The 20,674-nt window shown below is 28.3% G+C and overlaps 1 protein-coding gene and 1 long non-coding RNA gene across 4 annotated transcripts in view; one reads left to right on the top strand and one right to left on the bottom strand.

Moving 5' to 3' along the window:
- The window catches only part of LOC107994884 (icarapin-like), a 43,504-nt gene extending 23,530 nt beyond the window's left edge, over positions 1–19,974 (bottom strand). The window contains exons 1-2 of one of the 3 annotated variants that reach the window (XM_062077947.1): positions 19,566–19,974; positions 17,607–18,041 (exon numbers count right to left, since the gene is read on the bottom strand). In XM_062077947.1, coding sequence (XP_061933931.1) covers positions 17,607–17,670 — 64 coding nt within the window. In that variant the 5' untranslated portion in view covers positions 17,671–18,041; positions 19,566–19,974. 3 annotated transcript variants of the gene reach the window in all.
- On the top strand, positions 10,358–13,292 carry LOC133666753 (uncharacterized). The gene is made up of 2 exons (XR_009831336.1): positions 10,358–10,985; positions 11,610–13,292. It is a non-coding gene; the product is annotated as an uncharacterized LOC133666753 (long non-coding RNA).
- Positions 19,975–20,674: the final 700 nt, after the last annotated feature.

Raw genomic sequence — 20,674 nt, 5'->3', positions numbered from 1 at the left:
TATATTTAATTATTAGAATTATCGAATGTTTAAATAGTTAAACTTGAACCTATTAAATGTTTATTTATTTTAATTATATTTTTATTATTCCATTTTTAATCAAAGTTGGAAATTTTTTTTAGAGATTTGAAATGAAAATAGTAAATAAATAGATAAATTGTTTATACTAGTTATAATAAATTTGAGAATGTTTGGAAATAAATTATGAATTTTAATTGAGAAATAAAATAATCATTTTTTTCAAGGAAAGTTTGAATGGAACTTTTCATTTGTAAAAAATGTTCGTTTCTCGAAGTGATAAATGTTGCGTTTACGTGTTAACAGAAAAAGAAAAAGCAAAATTATTTACATATTTTAAATTAAAAGATACGAATCGTGAATTTGCATTGGGAATTTTAAATAATCATAATAATTTTACTTAAGCGATCCAATTTTTCAATATTTATAAGAATCTTTTAAAATTTATAAATTTTACGTTTATATCTTAGATACTAATAAACTTCGCTCTCAAAAGTGGAAATGTTATTACACAATTTCACTAGCTACGAGACAGATTTAATTTTCTCGTCTTTGAAAATAAGTCTTTCCACGATATTTGAATTACAGATATAAATTTACCTAACTGATATTGCTATTTATACACAAAATGATTTTACTAAAATATACAAAAGCAAAAATTAATTATTTTTTCAACATAATAAATCGTCCTTTTTTAAATACTGTTTGAAGTTATTCTAGCTTTCCAAAAAATTTCTACAATAATTATCAAAATATTTGAAATCTCGTTCAATAAAGAATGAAAATTCGAAGAATTTAATTTAATCGCCTAAATGCATAATTTTGAATTCTCAAGTTAAGACAAAAAGATTTATTTAACAACTGAATATCCAATTGAATATTCTCAAAAAGATCGTTCACAGCACTGTTAAACTTCCTAATTTTCAATCTATCTTACAAATTAAATTCCAAGCGAAAAGAAAATAAACCTGAACAAAACAAAAATAGCATACAGAAAGACTATTGTATAACAGGTAATCGAAAAAAGATTACATTCCCTAGGAAGCTCGCATCAGAATGAATCCCGTGGGAAAAAATATGAAATCTGGCCGAGGTAAGTGGTTGGAACCGTTTTCATCGTAATGTTGCATCCGTTTTACCGGGAAGCTCTACTTTCTACCCAAGCTGGTCGAAAGATACAGGTTGACAAACAGGTGGGAGAAGGAAGAAAATAAGTGAGGAGGAAGAGAGATGGTAGAAGGTAAAAGTTGAGGTTAAAAAGAAAAGAAAGAAAAAAACGGCGCCAACAATGCATCCTCGGTTATTATGAAACTTGAAATCGAAATAACGTGCGCGAGTACACGTACCACGAGTACGTGCTTGATGCCAAAGACGTAATAACTCGGAAGTACTCGCGTGTAACGTAACGTTTAGGCGCGAGTGCGCGACCCTTTATGCTCGAGGGCTCGTTAATTACGTGAAAAGACGCGACCGTACGCGCACGCGAGTTGCGCAGCGTTTATGCGTATAGAGGAAGGGGAAAATGGGAGTAGTGGTGGGAGAAGGTTGTTTGGTGAGGATAACGTTTCTATGAACGTTAGGAGAATTAAAAGTTATGTTATGAAATTGTAGAATTCAATAGAGTATCTTAGATTTCTTTTAAAATATCGTAAAGATATTTCAAGTTTTTCTCGCTGTCTTATAAATATTATATAGTACGTCTGACATATACAGAACATTTCAGATTTAAATATAGATAAAGATTTTTGTAATAATTTATTAGGTTTATTTGTTTTTCTCTCAAATATTTTATTATATCTGAACGAAAATGTATTTTCTACTCGTATTTTTCTAATCTTTTGATCTTCTAATCTCTATATATGTATTTGTTACGTGCATGCATCACGTGTATGTACCAGTTCTTATGTTTCCTCACGACTTGGCAATGGTAATGAGCGTAACAAGTCCGAGAGATGTCTCTTCACGGTCAATCGTATATCCTTTCAAGCGAGTCAAGACGTATGCATTTCCTACATCACGTTAATAAGAACGTACACGTACAAATGAAAATGAATTTCATTATGTTAATATCTCTGTATCACTCGTGTCGTGTTGACAAAATGCAATATGTATGAAGCTCTTGTACGTGTGGACACGATTTATAAGCATCTAGGACACATCGTACGAAAATACCACCTAACCATTCTGAGATTTCCATTATTACGTGATAATTGTTTCTGCGATTTATATCTGCTTTTTTCCATCAATTATTTAGATTTCTATATTATATAGAAATTATAAGAAAAATCGATATTTCTCGAACTGTTGAATTTTAAGATTTTAATTTTACGTAAATTTAGTACGTTTATATATGAATTAGACCACATAGAGTATCATATTAAACCAGATATGATCGGTAAGCGCGCAATGCGTAAGAAACGATGATTCGCAACGAAGTGCTTCAATGTGCACGCTTCCGCCAGACGACTGTCGATAATTGGAAGTCGTTCCACTTCTTTGCCTTTGCCAACTCTCATCTTGGAATGCGACCGGTTACAGTGTGCATGCCGACACGTTCCATCGAGGTCTGCACGGCCAACCGTGTCGTAACATAGCAGGAAACGGTACAATGAACTTCTTCATGCTCGAATAGAGATACATAGGTAGAAGTGTGCTTTTGAGATTGCTGACATTGTCATTAAGAGGAAGAAGGATAAGATGAGTGGATTACATTAAGAATGCAGATAAATCGATAGGAAAATATATGAATTTTGTTGGAGAGGAAGAGGGAAGTTGCATGGATGTTGTTATATAATTGATTAATAGCAGTTCCGAATTAAAAGATTAAAAAAAAAAATTGATTTGATAAATTCGATCTTTGAAATTTATCGATATATTTATCAGAATTTAATTGTTGTGGTTATAAATTTTTTCAAAAATTTTTTTACAAATAGAAAATAAGACAAGGAAAAATATCAGGGAAACTGATATCGATTCGATTCAAGAATCCCAATCCGAAAGCGTCTAGATATTACACCCAAAGGAAGCAAGAGGATGGAAAGAGAAAAGGAATAATATAAAAAGCTAACTGGATCGGGCTCGAAAAATCTCAAATTGAGAAATTCACGAATATCACTTTATTTATAAAATTGTAACTTTAAAAAAAGTTCCACGTAAAAATCTAATCAAAAAACAAATGAAAAAAAAATAAAAGAAACAGAAAAATTGTTTACACAATAAAATAAAAAAAAAATTAAAGAAAAATATCGATTCATGATATTTGTGACCTATTGAATTCTTTAAATTTAAATTCATTATAGATTAAATCATTTTTTTTTCTATTTCTTGTATAAATAATAAATAAAAGAAACAAAGAAAAAAATTTTAAAGAACAGAAAAAATAAATTAATTCAATTCAGTTCATCAATTCGTTAATCGGCAAATATTAATATTAGCTAGTCGCGCAATAAAGTGACTGCGTATCGTATTCCATTCCGATTGGAACGCACGTGAATTGAATTTTAAAAATTCACTGTGAACCTGATACGCGATTACGCGCCTCTGTAAGCTAAAACGATCCGCACAACTTGCTGAACGATCAACGCATCGATTTAATCTGACGCTTGATCCCCATTTAATCGATGTATTCGTTCGTAATTTTCCATCTACGAGAATATCTGATTAAGAAAACATTAAGCGTAATAGACAATAGCTTGTTAGTTTCTAATTCGCTTTCATTATACGTCTCATAATATAATGGTGCCTCAACGACAAGTTAAGAAAAGAAAAAGGATGTTCATCCATAAATTCATTGCGAATAACTAGAATCTAAGCTTCGGGACGGATCGACAGAATTCGGTTAGAATCGGAAAAAGTTGGATAGAAGCTAACGATATCTCGATTTAAGTAGTCCAACTTCAGATCGCTTCGGCTAAACTCGAACGCGATCGGATTGCGAATCCAAGATCCAGTTATTAAAAGTTTACAATCGTCTAATTTTTATCAAACCAATCCGAAATCAAACTGTTTTCTGAAGATTTCGAATTTATCAGAATATCGTCCTATTTATTTCAATTTTTTCCAATATATCTCCGTAATGTAGAACACGTGTACTTTTCAATTCTTACATTTGTGATGAAAAAATTTTAAATGATTCAACGATAAATTCCTTCACGTTTTTTCAGCGTTAAATAGTTTCATTCTCTGACTACATATTTAACAGACAGGGTAGTATAAAGAACACTCGTTTCTGCATTTGAACTTCGAGCGAGTATACCGTGGCGCTATAACAGTTTAGGAGAGTAGAATTTGAAGAATATATATACGTTAATGAGCAAAAAATGAGGGAGCCACGTTTAATGGCGTTTGGAAACTACTTAGTTCTTATCGAAGGAGGACAGTTAGGAATGGTAGAACGGCGATTTTCTGGTTTCAAACGATAACGTGTGTTCGAGCGTTGAAACGTATAATTTATGTTTACTTTTTACATTAAAATAAATTATAGGTGGCTTTACTAAATTTTTAAATTTTTAAACGATTTTCATCTTTATGAGAAATTTATTATAAAATAATTACTTGACGAATTATATCTAATAATTTTTACAAATTTTACAAATTTTTAATTAGATATTTATTTAATATTTATTTATTTAATAATTTATTTTAAATCAGCAATAATTAAAAATATTGTTAAATTATTGCATTATCATTATTCATTGAAAAATAAAAGTATTACAAATACTAAAAGTTCTGTGACTTTAGATTAATTTTCTACATAACGGATTTCTACAGAAGTCAGAAAATGAGAAGGAGGAATAAAGTCAAGAGGATAGAACAAATTACATCGTTCAACTAAAGTATTTCGCGACGAGAATAATTCAACGTCAATCAAAACTTCTTCATTCGCGTCTTCGAGGATTATTAACTACACGATAGACGGAATTGTTAATTGTATATCGTTATCGGTCTAAACAACATTCACGTAAAACGCGATCGTCTAGTTGTTTTTCGTTCGAGTATATCCACTCGTCAAGGAATATTTCTTGCAATTCTCGAATAATGATATATCATTTTAAATTGGTTCAAGTCTCCTCTTGTATTCACGAAGAAACACTTCCGTGCGTAGAATCACGTCTATATTATTCAAACCATGATAAGTGGAAATCTGGGATATAATTAGAATTTCAAATATAAAATCTTATAACTCTAAATAAATATTTAAAGTTATAAAATATAAAATTTTTTAACATTTAGATTCACGTAACAGTTTTTATTTCTAATTTCTAATAAATATCCAAAATTTAAATAGTTTTATTCAGTATTCAATTTTGATTATGTTTCTAAATTTTGAAAAACAAGTAAATTTTTTTCTCCATCAATCGTTTTCAATCAAATTTCGTCTGTCTACATTTCATGAAAAAATGCATACGTCACTTCGATTAAAATCGATATTATCGAAGCAACGATAACTCGATACCGTACGAGGTACGTATAGTTGAGGGAAGAAATAACGAACGGAAAAGAGGAAGATAATAGAAGGAACTTATGATTGGCTCCAAATGAATTTCCAACTAACCAATTTAATTCCGATTTCCGTGTGCGATATGCACTCGACTATTCATAATTACTCGATAGTTAGCGGCCACAGGGATCGAAGTTTATGGCTTCGCAACTCGCCAGTAATCGGATTGTCTGTCGACTGACCGAACGAACGCTTCCATAATTCTTTGTACGTAGCGTAAAATCGAAATGGAGGTTGCGTTTTGCGCATCGAGCAACGTTGGCACGTTCCTCGCCGGCTAAAATTCTTCAGGATTCTTCTTAGCAATTTTTAATCCCGTGTTATTTATATCCAATATTGTGCTTAAGTATACTTATTGTAATAATTATTTATGAAGAAACAGATTATTGATTTTTGATAACTTCGAGATACCTTTGTCAAGGATTTTAAATAATTTTATCCGCCCCTTAATTTTGATTTTAGAAATGTACGCAAAAATATTTTTCGATATTATTATATTTTTAAAGCTCAAGATAAATTTAATATACATAACTTCTTTTGCTTCTTATATGCTAAATTCTACAAAATTTATCTCCTAAATTATTTTTAAATAGCCATCTACATTTAAAAATTATTTAGAAAAATAAATTTTTTCGTATAATTTTTTTTAATGAAATTCTATTTAATCCAATTGTCATTATATTTCACGTCAATGAAAAAAATCAGACTCATTGCTCAATATTGCTATAAATATTGCATTAACGTTTTATGCTTCGACAAAAATTAGCATATATTTATTATTAATTTTTTCGTCTTGTTATTTTCCATCGAGTGTTTCATAACAATCGATAAAAATTATCCGGTATATTCCCGTCGGTAAGGTTCCTTTCAAAACTGTGTTTAACCAATCGTTTTCGCAAAGATGTTATCCTGTCGTGTCTGGCGCGAATCGAAGCGTTAATACGAGAAGTTTCGTGTGAAAAGTTTTGCAAAATTACATTACGCTGAAAGTTTTCACGCCTTATTAAGATTTTGTTAGGAGAGGACAGAACGTTTTTAAAGATATTTTCGTTCCTTTTTTTTTTTCTCTTTCTGCGAAACACGTAATATTCTCGTTTTCGTGAATGCTTAATGCTGTGTTATAACGTTGTTTACGATATATTTCGAAAACAATATCACGATGCTTTAGAAGTTTCGAGTATACAATGTTGGAAAATATTACATTTATGGATGTTTATGGGTGAATAAAATTGATTGTAAAATGACGAAAGCATCTTTATATTTATTATATTTATTTGTTTATTAAAATAAATATTATTTTTTTAGGAAAATATTAAAAAATTTGAAAATATTTCTCGTTTTTATTTATTTATTTTCATTTTATATTTGTTAAATTCAAAGTGTACAGTAATTTAGTAATTTATTCAAATAATAAATATCAAAACATTTAAAAATAATGTTTCGAAGTTAAAAAGAATACTTTTCTCTCATAAATAACTTAAAAAGTTTTAAAATGAGAAAATAAAGTTTTATATATATATATATGTATAATATATACATAATATACCAGTAATGAATAATCGAAATGCTTTTACGTTACGTATTTACAATACAATATAACTTTATTACTTAACGTATGTAATAAAGTACGACTATAATTACAATATAAATAATATATTGTAATGAAATAATATATGTAGATAATAATTGTTGAATAATCCTAATTAACGATTTTAATATGAAATATACGATTCCACTTTTATTGTTTAAGCCGATAATAAATCAATTCACACAATTATATTTTTATTTTCCAAACAATAATGAGAAAGTATTTCTTTCTCCTTTTTATAATAAAAATATTCATTTAATTTGGAATATCGTAGTCTGTAAAATTCCCTCATGCGTAAATAAATGAAAATCATTTTTGGAATAATACTAGGTTGTTTTGAAGAATGTAATTATTAGGAACATCGTATTATTAGAACTGATAAAAATCGGCTCGACTCGGTAAAAGTCGGATGAACTCGGTTCGAGGATCCGAGACCTAGCTTATTATAGCCTTCAGCCGATCATATCCAATTATTGCCGAGTCGATCCGAAGTCACTTAAGATACTGAATCATTCGGAATCCAAATTTTTTCGATTTCATAACCTTAATAACTCTTATACCGCTATGTATTATGTATTAGCATAACCGTTAAGCAATCTCGAATGACTTTCAACTACGTTATATTCGACTTAAAACGATTTAAACTTATCAAAAGATAATTAAGAAAATATATTACTCTAATTAAAAAAATTCACTCTTGTGTCACATGCTATTCTAAAATTAAACATTAAATCTGATATAACATATTTTTCATCGATTAAATTCTTTCGAAATAAAATCGAACGATTCTCTATTACTTTGCCGTTACAATAATAAAAAATTTCGAACCAACTTCTAATTACACTAAAAATTTCGCACACGTCAGCCGACAAAGTTGATAACATAATTTTAACGTAATTATCAACAGGCAAATGAAGGGATGGCTTTCGTTGATCGCAAAGTTCATAGATTAAAATTTAATTTTTCGCTGTTTAAAAATTTATACTTTTCCTGTGCATAATATGCGCAACCAGGATATTGAATTATTATTATCGTTCGCGTTTCTCATCTCATCCAACCACGGAAAACGCTAATTTACTTCTTATTTTCATAAATCAACCGTATTCCTTTCAAAGATCCATTACTATCATATAAAGCATCTCGTGCATTTCGAGTAATAATATGCATATGTATATTTCAAAATAATGTTGCAACCGATATCGCGTTTTTACGTAATGCAACATTGTATTAATCAAATGCTGTTTCGTCGCCTCGAACCGAATTGCAACATTTTAATGAACATAGTTAAACCATTAAAATCCATATTATTTTCAATATCGTTGTGACGTGTGCAAAATTGTGTAATTTCACACGGGGACATATTTTATTATACAGCAAAAAAATTCAAAATTTTTATAAAAATAATTCGCTCTGAATCCAGCAAATTTTAAAAATTTTAAAAAATTTTAAAAAGCTAACTTAATCAATTTTTTAACATATGTAAATTCCTTTATTTTTAATCTTTCTTTTTCCACAATTTTATTTTGAAACGAAATATTCTTTTCAACGATAATATCTAATCTAACGAGAGAACCATGAATCCAGAACTTGCGTTAATTTAAATATACAAGGATGTCTTACGTTTTTTTCACCAACATTTTCATTATCCGACACGTACAACGTTACGCTTCTATTATTTCACTTCAGCCGTATATATCGATTTTGAAAAAGGGATCTCGACTTAAATGCAAGTTGCGCGTAAGCGCATAGTTCGAAGACGGAAGGAAAAGTTTAATCCGTGACACGTCTCTTTCTGGCGATACATCGCAAGTTATCTGGGGCACGGAGCGTGGAGCAGCCCAGCAGATGTAAGTATCTCATGTCCTGTTGAGTACAGAGTATTGTCCTCCGCGCAGTTCACGGAATAATAAATCCTTGGCCGTGTGTTCTCGACCTACTGTCCCCCCGCCTTTCCACACTTCCAACGTGCATCCTTTTTTCTCTCCACGTGAAATACAATGAATTTCGCTCTACATGACACGGTATGCGCATCGAGATATCGCTAAATGCAAATAACCCCCTTGAATTCGATAACCGGGTTGGCCAAATTTAATTGGAAACGTTCGATTAACCAAAGTAACACAAGTTCGTCGAATTTAACACGGTCGAAATTAATTAGAAAAAAAGGATTGAACTATTTAAGACGTTGCTTCTGAGATTATTTAATTCTTTCTTGGTTAGAATAATTTATTCACAATTTTTATTCTATCATGTTAATTTATGTTAAATGATTTTTACTTTTTAAAGATAACGTACTTTTTGAAAGTACGAATTAATTTATTAAATCTTAGTTTTTATACTTCATAAAATCTTTGTTTTTTTATTGAACATCAATATAGTATATATTATTCGGGAACAATTTATTTTTTAAATAAAAAATATCCAACTCGTTCGAAGAAAATGTCCATAGGATGTAATCAAACTGCTTAGAATATAGTTTTGAGCAATTTCGATGGAGTATTGCAACGACAAGTTCGTACTACGCGATAGCAAACAGAAACTTCGTTTCACTCTATCCTGTCGAAGTGTCAGATACACTTCGACCGATCGACTAATTTGCTTCAACGACACTATCGACTCAACTTGTTCAACTTTTGATCTGGAATACGCATATGATCTTTGTAATTACTTAAAATAGGAAAGTGCAGTGTAATTTTCATTTTAATAATAATTGAATTTCATCCGAGCTTCTATTATCTCGTTTATCGCTGTATATCTTTGTAATTAAATATTAATTACATTTTTAATATAAAATAAATTATGGAGTTTTAGATTATCTTAATTATCTAATTCTGACACAATCAATATTTTAAAGAGCGTGAGAAAATAATAAAGCGAAAGAAATAAAATGAAGTATAATAATAATAATATATCATGTGGTTTTTTTGTAATTGAAATTAATAATTACAATTATTAAATTTTATTATTTTGAGGAAAGTAAAGATAGTAATAATTTTATTAGTATGAATCGTATATTATATGGCAATATCGATACATTTAGACAGAAAATCGTAAATCACTTATTCAATATCTATTATAGTGGGATCGATTCTCAATATCAGAATTCGAAGAGTTTTCCTATTCTACCAAACACGATAAAGCATAATGAATAAAAGAAATAAAATAATTAGAACAGTTAAAAGAAATATATTGACGAAAGTAGAATTTTTTCTCAGTGGTGGGGATGACTACCACACTTACGCCATCTAAACAGTTTCGAATACTTATTTATCTTTTACTGTGCAACCATAACCTCAAACAGAGCTACGTATATGGTAGAAACTGTTCTACAGATGGGAGTATATCTTATCTCCTCATGGAGAGCTGTCGACTATCGTGTAACCCGAGAGTTCCCATGATCATAAACTCAATCGTTGATAACGTTGATGATCGTGCGCTAAATTGACCCTCCTGAAGAGACCCGTTGGCAAGGCGAATGTGTTAGCCAAGGGACAAAACGGATGCGACGATCAGCGAGGAAAAAGCGCGTGTCAGTCGGGCAAAGGGGTGTACCCCCTTTTTTCATTTAAATTACTCGAAGGCGGTAGTGGCGCGATGCGGCCAGCATAACTAATAGCCTTATATTGTGCGCTGCCACTGCCAGTCAAGGCGACTCAAGCGCACTACCACGTCAACCATTTTGCGAGTCTGTACACGACAGGAAAATAATACGGGTTGCACATAATCCGTGAATGCTTTTCGTCTATTTGGATCCACCGTTGCACACGGCCCGACAGAGCATACAACAATACAGGATATGTCACAGTCGCAAGCGAGGAAATCACGTAATCGTTTATACGACTAGCAACCAGTCAGTGAGAATGGAAATGTTCTGCGTAGGTAAGTAAGTGTTCTACGTGTCCTCATGGGAACCAAAGATTGGCTGTTCGATGATCTATGCAGCAGGGAGAGAAGTTGAACGCAGTTGAAAGAGGTGAACTTGACTGAGAATTGAATAGGGAGAATCTAATAGATTGAATGCTTGATTTAGATGATAGATAAATGGATCAAAGGATTAAATTAGTTGTTGAAATACTATTAGTTTTTTCAAGGTGACGTTCTAATCGAGATTATACGAAAGTTATTATATACTTTTTGTGATATGTTTTTATGCACTTCAAATTAGATTTATATAAATTATCAATATTAAAATTTAAAAATTATGTGAAAATATAGAATTCTTCGTTTGAAATTTAGCTTTTATTTAAACTTGAATCATAACTTCCGAAACTTTTAAATATCTCTGCAATTTTAAAATTTGAATTTAATCGAACTTAAAAGGAAAGAATTACATTTTCAATATACATTTCACTATTTCCTCTATCGAAACTTCGAAACTTTGATTCCACTGCGTATATAAAACGAATCCAAGACATTTGTTTCCTTCTCCCACCCATTCTAATTCTCCAATTAAAAGTTTGGATTCCATTGAAACCATCAAGGAATCGAAATGAATTTTTTCAGCTACACTTTTCATCCACTAGACAGATCGACTTATCTATGCACACTGATCACAACAGACAAATTAAAATTCAACGTGCCAAGGATGGCTCGAGCCATATTCCCGCTATTGTGCATCGTTTCATCGCGGAAGGTTATTAAGCCCAGCAGATAGGGAGGCAAAGGTACGTATACAATAAACCGAGCAACCGAGCGTGACACGAAACGGCGCGAGGAAGCGCAAACATCCATTTACGCTCGCAACGGATGCGTAAATACGTGCGCAGAAATAGAGGAATAAGTGGACGTTGAGCGTGGCTATTGGCCACGTGTGTACAAAAAGGAAAGGCAATATATACCTGGTCGGCGGACAGGATATGTTGGATAAACTAATTAACGATTGAACGATGTCGGAAGTAATTAGTCATTTATCCTATTCGTGACGCAATTAAATGCTGGATAGATTTTTTTTTTATAGGAAATTAATTTGTACATTTGTGTCGTTTGCGAATGACGAATAAACGAAATCAATCTCAAGTAAATGAAAATATATTTTATAGCAGATACTGAAGAAATATTATCCTTATAAATATATATATATATGTATATATATACATATGATCGTTAAACAATATTGAGATAGAGAAGAGATTTATGAATGATAATTTATAATTTATGGATACTAATTTTTTTTATAACTGATTAGAAATTATAATTTGTATAAATGTTGCAAAAAGTATCAAGTATGTCAAAACAAGCAAAAAATTCTTAATAAAAGTAAAACATTTTTATTAAATATGTAATAGATTAGATAATTGAAGACTAATTTTCATAAATATTAGATATTTCATATCGTAAATATTACAGGTTTTTCCAGAATTATTTAACCTTTAACAATTTTCCAAGAATATTTATTTACTTTTTTTTTCACATCAGCATAAATAAGACGTAGTTACATATTATTTGAACTTCATTATTAAATTTATATTTTTTTTCATCCAATAATATCTATTTAAATAAATCATTATGCTTTAATTGCTTTAACAAATGTTGATGTTATATAAAGAGACATAGGCAAATAGATTTTTAAAGAAATCAATTTTAAATTTTTAATTTTTATGAAAAATTGAGAGAAAAAAATCTTTTATCTTTAATCTTTATTTTTCATTTTATTAAGATAAAAGGAATAAAGATTACGATAAATTAATAATTTTTTACAAGATTAAATATTAGAAATATTTTTACATATTTTTGAATATTTTTGAGAATAAAAATAATAAAAATACGATTGTGATAAAAGTACATTACATTTGTACATACATTTTTATCTCATTTTTATCTTTATCCACGTAAATTCTCAGACTTGTGCTAACTGGACATTTCTTGTTCATTTTCTGCAAATAACGCGTACCTTTGTATTTCGTAATTCTATTTTTAAGTCGCTTTGCGTCGAACAATTTCATCTTAATAAATATTTGCAAGATATATATCTGTGTATTACATTATTATTTACATAATTTTTACATAGTTTTTAGCATTATTTATAAAAGAATATAAAAAAAAATCGAATAAAATTCGAAATAATTATGAAATCTATGAAAATCAATATTTATTAATATTTAAGAAAATAATAATTAACTGTAATTATTTTCTGAAATTATTTTGTACAATTATATTGATAACCAATAAAATATCGACAAATAAAATACTATACTTTATCGTGAATGATAAGATATCTATATTTTCCAAGATAATTATGTTACAATCATGAACTATATATAAATTTATGTATAATACAATAATATGAAGAGAAATTGTACAACGAGCATGTATGTAAGCCAAGCTTTAATAATATGCATACCAAATTCTACAGTTATATCCGATGAATCATGGAAAAATCATATAACAAATACGGTAACAATCGAGCATAATGCATATGCATTTCCAAAATTCTAGTTAACTACAACACGGTCCATAAATTACTTTCAATATCTGTGAATATCAAAACATGGTGAACATATATCTCAATCTGCAGGGATTTTTACTCGCGCAGGTTGTATAAAGTTTTATGAAAGCCACATTAAATGCACATTTGACACGATAAAATCGAAATAGCGCTACTCTTTGTGCAAGTAATAGTTTCTAAATAACAGTTTTTTGCTAAATCGAATTTTTGCTAATCATATTCAATTGGGCTAAATTGATTAATCAGAAAAATAATTATCTTTTTTTCAACATAGAATTAAATTAAATTTTTAAATTATTTCAGATACAGAATAAAATCTTTTAATAACAAAATCTTTTGTGTATATTATATTATATAATTAAAAAGATGATTTAATTATAATTCTTCTTTATATAATTATATTTAAAATATGATTTCTATTTAAAGAATAAAAGAATACTATCTATCCAAATATTCATGTAATAATTTTTAGTTTTCATCTAAAAAAATTCTAATGATGGATATGCGTTTTTTAATTGATTAAATAAAGTAAAAGTATCATAGTTATAAAAAGAATATTCTTGAACACATATTCAATATTCTTACTTTTCTTAATTTAAAAATAACAAACCAAAAATATCTAAAACATTTAATCAAATGTTTATAGCCATATAAACAATTCTCATTATAATAAATTAAAAATAATTTGAAAAATTATTCTATTCTAACCGATTCTATTCTATTCTAATAATATCTATTTTCCAATCCAAATTTATAATAATATTACGCAACAGAAGTACACATGCAATAATAATAAGAACAATAACATTACATAAAATTATTCTTTCATGTCAATTCATGCAAATCGAGCAAAGCTTAATTAATCTCTACATAAAATTACATAAGTTTAATTTCAAAAAAAAAAAAAAGAAAAATAGAAAGAAAACCAAAAAAAAAAAAAAAAAATAAAAAAACAGGTCAACGAAAACAAGTAATAACGATGCTTGTTTTTCTTCAACCTGCAACCTATATATCCGGACAATTCTCATTTTTCCCCTACTCTTTCATCAAGAGAGACAACAATACGAGGCATATTTGCGGAATAATGAAGCAAGCCGGGACAAGGCGCGACAAAATCTTGACTGACAGGAAACTTGGATCAAAACTACAACTGGAGTAAACTCTCGGTGTTCGACGGGAAATTCATCCGAACAATTATCTTTGGAATGAAATGGCACCAATTAAACGAGTTTCCCTCGGTTCTTCCATCCTTGCAAAAACGACGTCGGTACTAATTAGCAAAGTCCACGCTCCAACTGAATTTCATACTAATCTATCTACGAGTCTTGGATGCTTCAACAACTATCTATCCTGCCTCATACTTCATAAACGATCCGAAGTACTTTCAACATTGCTACTCGGCAATTTCTTCCTTAAGATACGATATATATCTTTTCCCCTAGACGCACAGTGTTTGGTTAATTTTAATTTTCATCATTATATGACGTTATTTCGTTGTGAAATAGTTCTCTTGGTTCAATATTTCAAAACATTCGCTTTATTAGATAATCAAGAAAGAAAAAAATGGAAGGAAGGAAAAGATTTTGGAAATAATAGAGAATTGAACATACTTATTATATTGACCAAAAGTTGAGAATCACTAACGTATTATTTCAAAATTTAAAAATTAATTTAAAAAAAAATTAGAAAAGAAAATGATTTCAAATTTTGATCAGTAGTATAAATGAAATTATAAATGATAATTTAAACATTATAAATTTTTTTCTTTTTTTTTTATAATTTATAAAATTCTTTGTTTTATTATTTAAGAATTATTGTTTTGATATATATATTCTAAAAAATAATAGACTAAAGTTTGTACATTTAATAAAAAAAAATTAATATTTCAAAATAAAACAATTAAAATAAAAAAAAGCAAAAAATAAAAAAGAGAATGAAATATTATATAAAGAATAATCTATTAGGAAAAATATATGCGAAGTTGTCCATTTCAGATCAACAGTTTGAATGACATATTAATGACGTATTAAGAAATAATCAGATTAAAAGAAAATAAGGAATGATGAGAATAAAGAATATTTATGTTAATTGACTGGTTTAACTTTCAATCAAGTAGTATTCTATTTGAAATTATTAATTCGTTTGAAGTTGACAACTTATATTGAATTATATTATCTGAAGATTTTATGATATTTTATTGCCTTTGAATGAAAATGAATTTTAATATAATATATTAGATAGAATTAATATATTATATAGAATTTTTTTATTTTTAGTTTTAATTAATTAATTTTGATTAAGATAATGAATTAAGGTACGAATATAAATAAATAAAGATACGACTTTTATTCAATAAAGGAAACACAGGTAAAAAATACTGATCAAAATTTATAATCACTTTTAATAGTTTTGAAAATAATTTTGCAATAACTGTGATAATTAATTTTTAAATTATTAAGTTTGAAACTACATAAAAGATTAACATTTACATATTTAATAAACTGAAGGATAAGAATATTTTAACGAGTAACTGAATCTTTAATACACTATGTTAAATATAATTAATTTTTACAATTCTATTAAATAATTTTTATGTTAAGTAACTTCCACAATTATATTTAAAATTAAATATATAAAAAAAATAATTTTACTTAAAAAAAATTATTTTAAGATTATAATTAACAGCGAACATATATTTGAAAAAATTTTAACACTAGCGCATTTAAGAAAACGTATTAAAATTTAATCCATACGATAATTATACACCATATTAAGACTTATTAAGATTTATTAAGATTATTAGACATTAATTTTATCGCAATATAAATAAAGTAGACATATGCCAATTGGCAATATTCCCGGCTTGCCTTCTACTAATGAGGAAGAAGAGGAAACGAGCGTTCGTGCATACGACCATCCCGCGTATAACTTTTCACATAAAACTACATAAAACAACGGCAGCCAGTGCATCTCTTGATTTGCCAAGTTTTATAGCAAGATGGCATTGTTCCGGTACAAAAATGCCCGGTATGAGAAAAGTTAAGTCTATTTACAAATATACACGCGCCTACGTATATTTCAGAAAAAGAAGATTCATAAATATAGAGCATGGAAAATTCTCGAGATTTTATTTGTTATATATGTATTATATATCTTTTCTTCGTGTAATTGACAGTTATATTCAATTTGTATTAATATTATATATATTGTATCACTTTATTTCAAAACTTTCTAGATTGTCGAACATATCATCAATAATAAACAAAACAAAAGTTTTTCAATCCTCTCAATAATGGTTTGTTTTGATATATATTAAAGAAACATTTATCGCCACTAAAGATTTGTTTTGGATCTTGGCCGATGCGTACGATGAGTCACTGATGTTCGAACCAGTTTATTCCGTGAGCTATTTTTAATAAATACTCGATACGATTTATCAATCTTGAATATTAAAGAGTATAAAGTTCACACTGACTGTTTAATATTATCTTATTTAAAACTTTTAACACATTATTGAAAAACAAGAAAATATAACCTCAAAATTTTTACATCTACAATGAACAAATTCTGATGAATATATTAATTTTTCGAACACCCTGTAATTCTGTCTATATATGTATATTTCGCCCCCACATGTATTCAGTATTCACGCATGCTCCTTTCGCTCGGAATAGCATTTATTCAGTTGTCACGCAACGAGATCACGAATATGACCTTAACAATTGCCAAGGAATTCTATCGAGCGTACTTTATATACTTCGTTCATTCGTCTCTCTCGAAAAATTATCGAGCTGTTTGAAAATTACAGAATCGCGAATCGAAAGTTATATCGTCAAATTTAGATCGTTGTATCAAGAAAAACTAATTTCAAAGGCAACTTCGAAAGACAATCAACGATATCGATAACCAAATATCGAACATCGATCCATCTGCCAGCATAATCAATCTCAAATAAATTTTTTCTTCAAAATTACTTTATGTTGAATTTTAAAAGTCGAACAAAAAGAATAAAGTTTTGATTTATTGTAACCATGTGTAAAAAAACATGTACTTACCAGGGAAACTGTGCGTGCATGCGATGAACCACGCTGCAATGAATAGAACGCCAAGGGTCTTCATTTTTCTTTGCACCAGAAAGTCGCTCCGGTAACTTTCTACGACGATGATTCGATTAGTACTGACGGGTTCGGCTTCTTGCGAACGGGACTGTCACAGAACTCGCGAGAGGATCAAGGTCACTCACAGAACCAGCTCACTGAAACTCCCTGACGCTTTGCACCACGACTTTTGTCTCGCGCCACTCTATATGTGATCGTTCGCCTACTGCTCAACCAATCGTCACGCTTCTTGTTGAGATCACGTGAACAGTCAGTCACGTGATCGTAGGGCGCGCTGCTTGACTCATAATATCTTTTCCCGGTATTACTAATCCCATGCTATGTCTACCGTATTTAACAGCTGTGCAATCATAATCATTGTACGAACATTCCCTACAATCATAAATTTTATGCTGAATTATATAATGAAATCATTGATAACATAATGATAGGGAATCAAACGTATGGTACATTAATTTGACGAACAAATATTTTCTTTGTTTTTCAAATTTTAATCAGATGATATCACGTTGATTACAGAGTACAAGTATTTTGAATGAATACATAATTAATAAATAAATAATTTGTAATCAATAGTAATTGTATTTGTTCTCTAAAATGCATTTGATAATAATTTTAACATTCATAATAATAATCTGAAGAGGATTATTGTGAAGAATTTTATAGCTATGATATTCAATTATTATTTTAAATATAGAATTTTCATATACTGCTTTTTTTCGTTATTGTTAAGAGAAAAATCATATGCATAAAAATCAATATAATAATAATTATTTGAAATAATTTGAAATTTAATGTTTTTCTAAGATGTAATATATAAATAAAATATTAATTAAATTATAAATTTTTTATTAAAATTGTAATTAAAACAATTCATCTAATTTATAAATTATAAATTGCATATTTCTATTTAAGATGTTCAAAGAAAATATTTATAAATCATTATCAATAAAAATATCATATCATATCAATAAAAATATTAGTGTACATTTAGATTGTTTTATATTTTGACTTTTGATATATTTTTTTTCAATATTTTTAGAATTATTCTAAAAATTAAACTATAAACATTGTCTGTAAATTGACGCTGCAAATTATGTTATGATAATATCTTTGATTTATTTATAAATCTTTTAACGTAGTTGAGCAATTATGAACAAGTCTATAATCATATAAATACTTGATTACAAGAGATGAAACAATGTGATGATACATAATTTGTTTCATTGCTTCCGTATTCAAATGCTTATAATTGTATAAATTATTCTTCTTTTTTCCGCGAAGTATCGAATAGTATTTATATATCGAGAAAATAATATATAAAAAGCAGAAATAGTAAAATTGCGTAAAGTTTCGATGTCTCGAATATAAAAAGTACAATTAATTTTCTTTTTAAAAAGAAAACTTATATAATTAATAAGTTAATGATGTTTCTACACAAGAAATATTGTTTATCTAGAATCATTATGTGCAATAATTATTTAAAGATGAATTAGAATTTTTCTTTGTTCCTTTATAAAAATGTAAGTATAGAAATCAAAATTACAAATCAACAAAACAAAATATGATTAAAAAACAACTATTTGTCTTCTATTCTCATTTCATTTTCAACAACTGAACTTATAAAATTGATTATTTTAGTAAAATATTAATTTAATAAATTTTAATATGTTATTTCTATTTATAGAAAATTTTAGAAAATAAAATGAAATTAGAATTTAATTATTTAAATAATGTTATACTTTAAATCATATTTTTCAACAACTACATAATCTCAATATCTCGTATTAAACGTTAATTACATGCGATAGATTAATTCTCATATTTCATTCGAAATGTATTTTTAATCTTTTTAATAAATCTTACACACACAAATAATGTACAGGTTAATAATACCTTCACAGTTTATAATATCACGAAACATATATAATTAATCATTTTTTATAATTGTATCATAAATAGAACGATAAAGTAACTTTTCACGCAGTAACAATATAATAATTCGTTGTAATCATCAAGGGAACAAGAATATACACTTTAACCTCGTTTCCATTAACCGGGCAATGCGTATCACTTTACGAATCCCAAGTCATCGTTGATAAATTAAAAACTTTGAAAATGAACGATCGTTTTTTGCAATCAATTCAAACAAAATTCAGACGAACAAAAATTTATCGATCAGATCACGTAGTTTGTCTTAACTAATGATGCAGTTCAAACGGGTCACTGATCACATAAACGTATAAACCATTCTACAAATAAATGTCCGACACTACGTGTGAACCGTTGCAACGCACTTTAAGCGATCATATGGCTGCAGAATATAAATGTGAAGTTTTATCATTGACGTTACGTGTATGTTCCAGCAAATTTTTGAGATGTTATTTATTTGAAAAATCGATCAATAAAGTTCAATAAATCAATTGTTACTATTATTTTCATCATTCTTTTTTTTTTTTGTTTTATATTCATTTCCTTCGCACTTTCCATACAGTGTATTTTATAAAAATTTATCCGGAATTTATATTAAATGTACAAATATTTAATATAATATTCAACAATATATAATAAATTTAATATTACATACCTAGTTTCACTGTGAGTGATTGGATTTGATTTGTATAATTAAATTAATTGCAGCGTATGATAATATAAAAAAGATGGAAAAAGAAAAGTAACGTGTTTTGTCTTTGCTTGTTAGTAATTAAGAATTGGAATAAGGGCAAGGATTTACAAGAAAATTAGAATTAGTGAGACATCTAGTGGCGAGGATAGAAAGGGCCATCGAATAAAGTAAAATTATTTGAAAAATGTGTATGTATATATCATATTTTCATAGTTATAGATATATGTAATTTAGTTTATTGTATATAACACGAATATATTACGTAATTCAACGACAAGTATGTTGATAATCAATATACATATTAATATAAAAACCAGAAATAAAACAGCGAAGACATATCGAAAGATTGGAAAATAAAAAAATAGAATAGATTACCGAC

The sequence above is a fragment of the Apis cerana genome, linkage group LG1, assembly GCF_029169275.1.
Source record: "Apis cerana isolate GH-2021 linkage group LG1, AcerK_1.0, whole genome shotgun sequence".
In the NCBI taxonomy this organism is placed as follows: domain Eukaryota; kingdom Metazoa; phylum Arthropoda; class Insecta; order Hymenoptera; family Apidae; genus Apis; species Apis cerana.
Note: the sequence above shows the minus strand (reverse complement) of the source record. Positions and strands in the feature narration are given on the sequence as shown.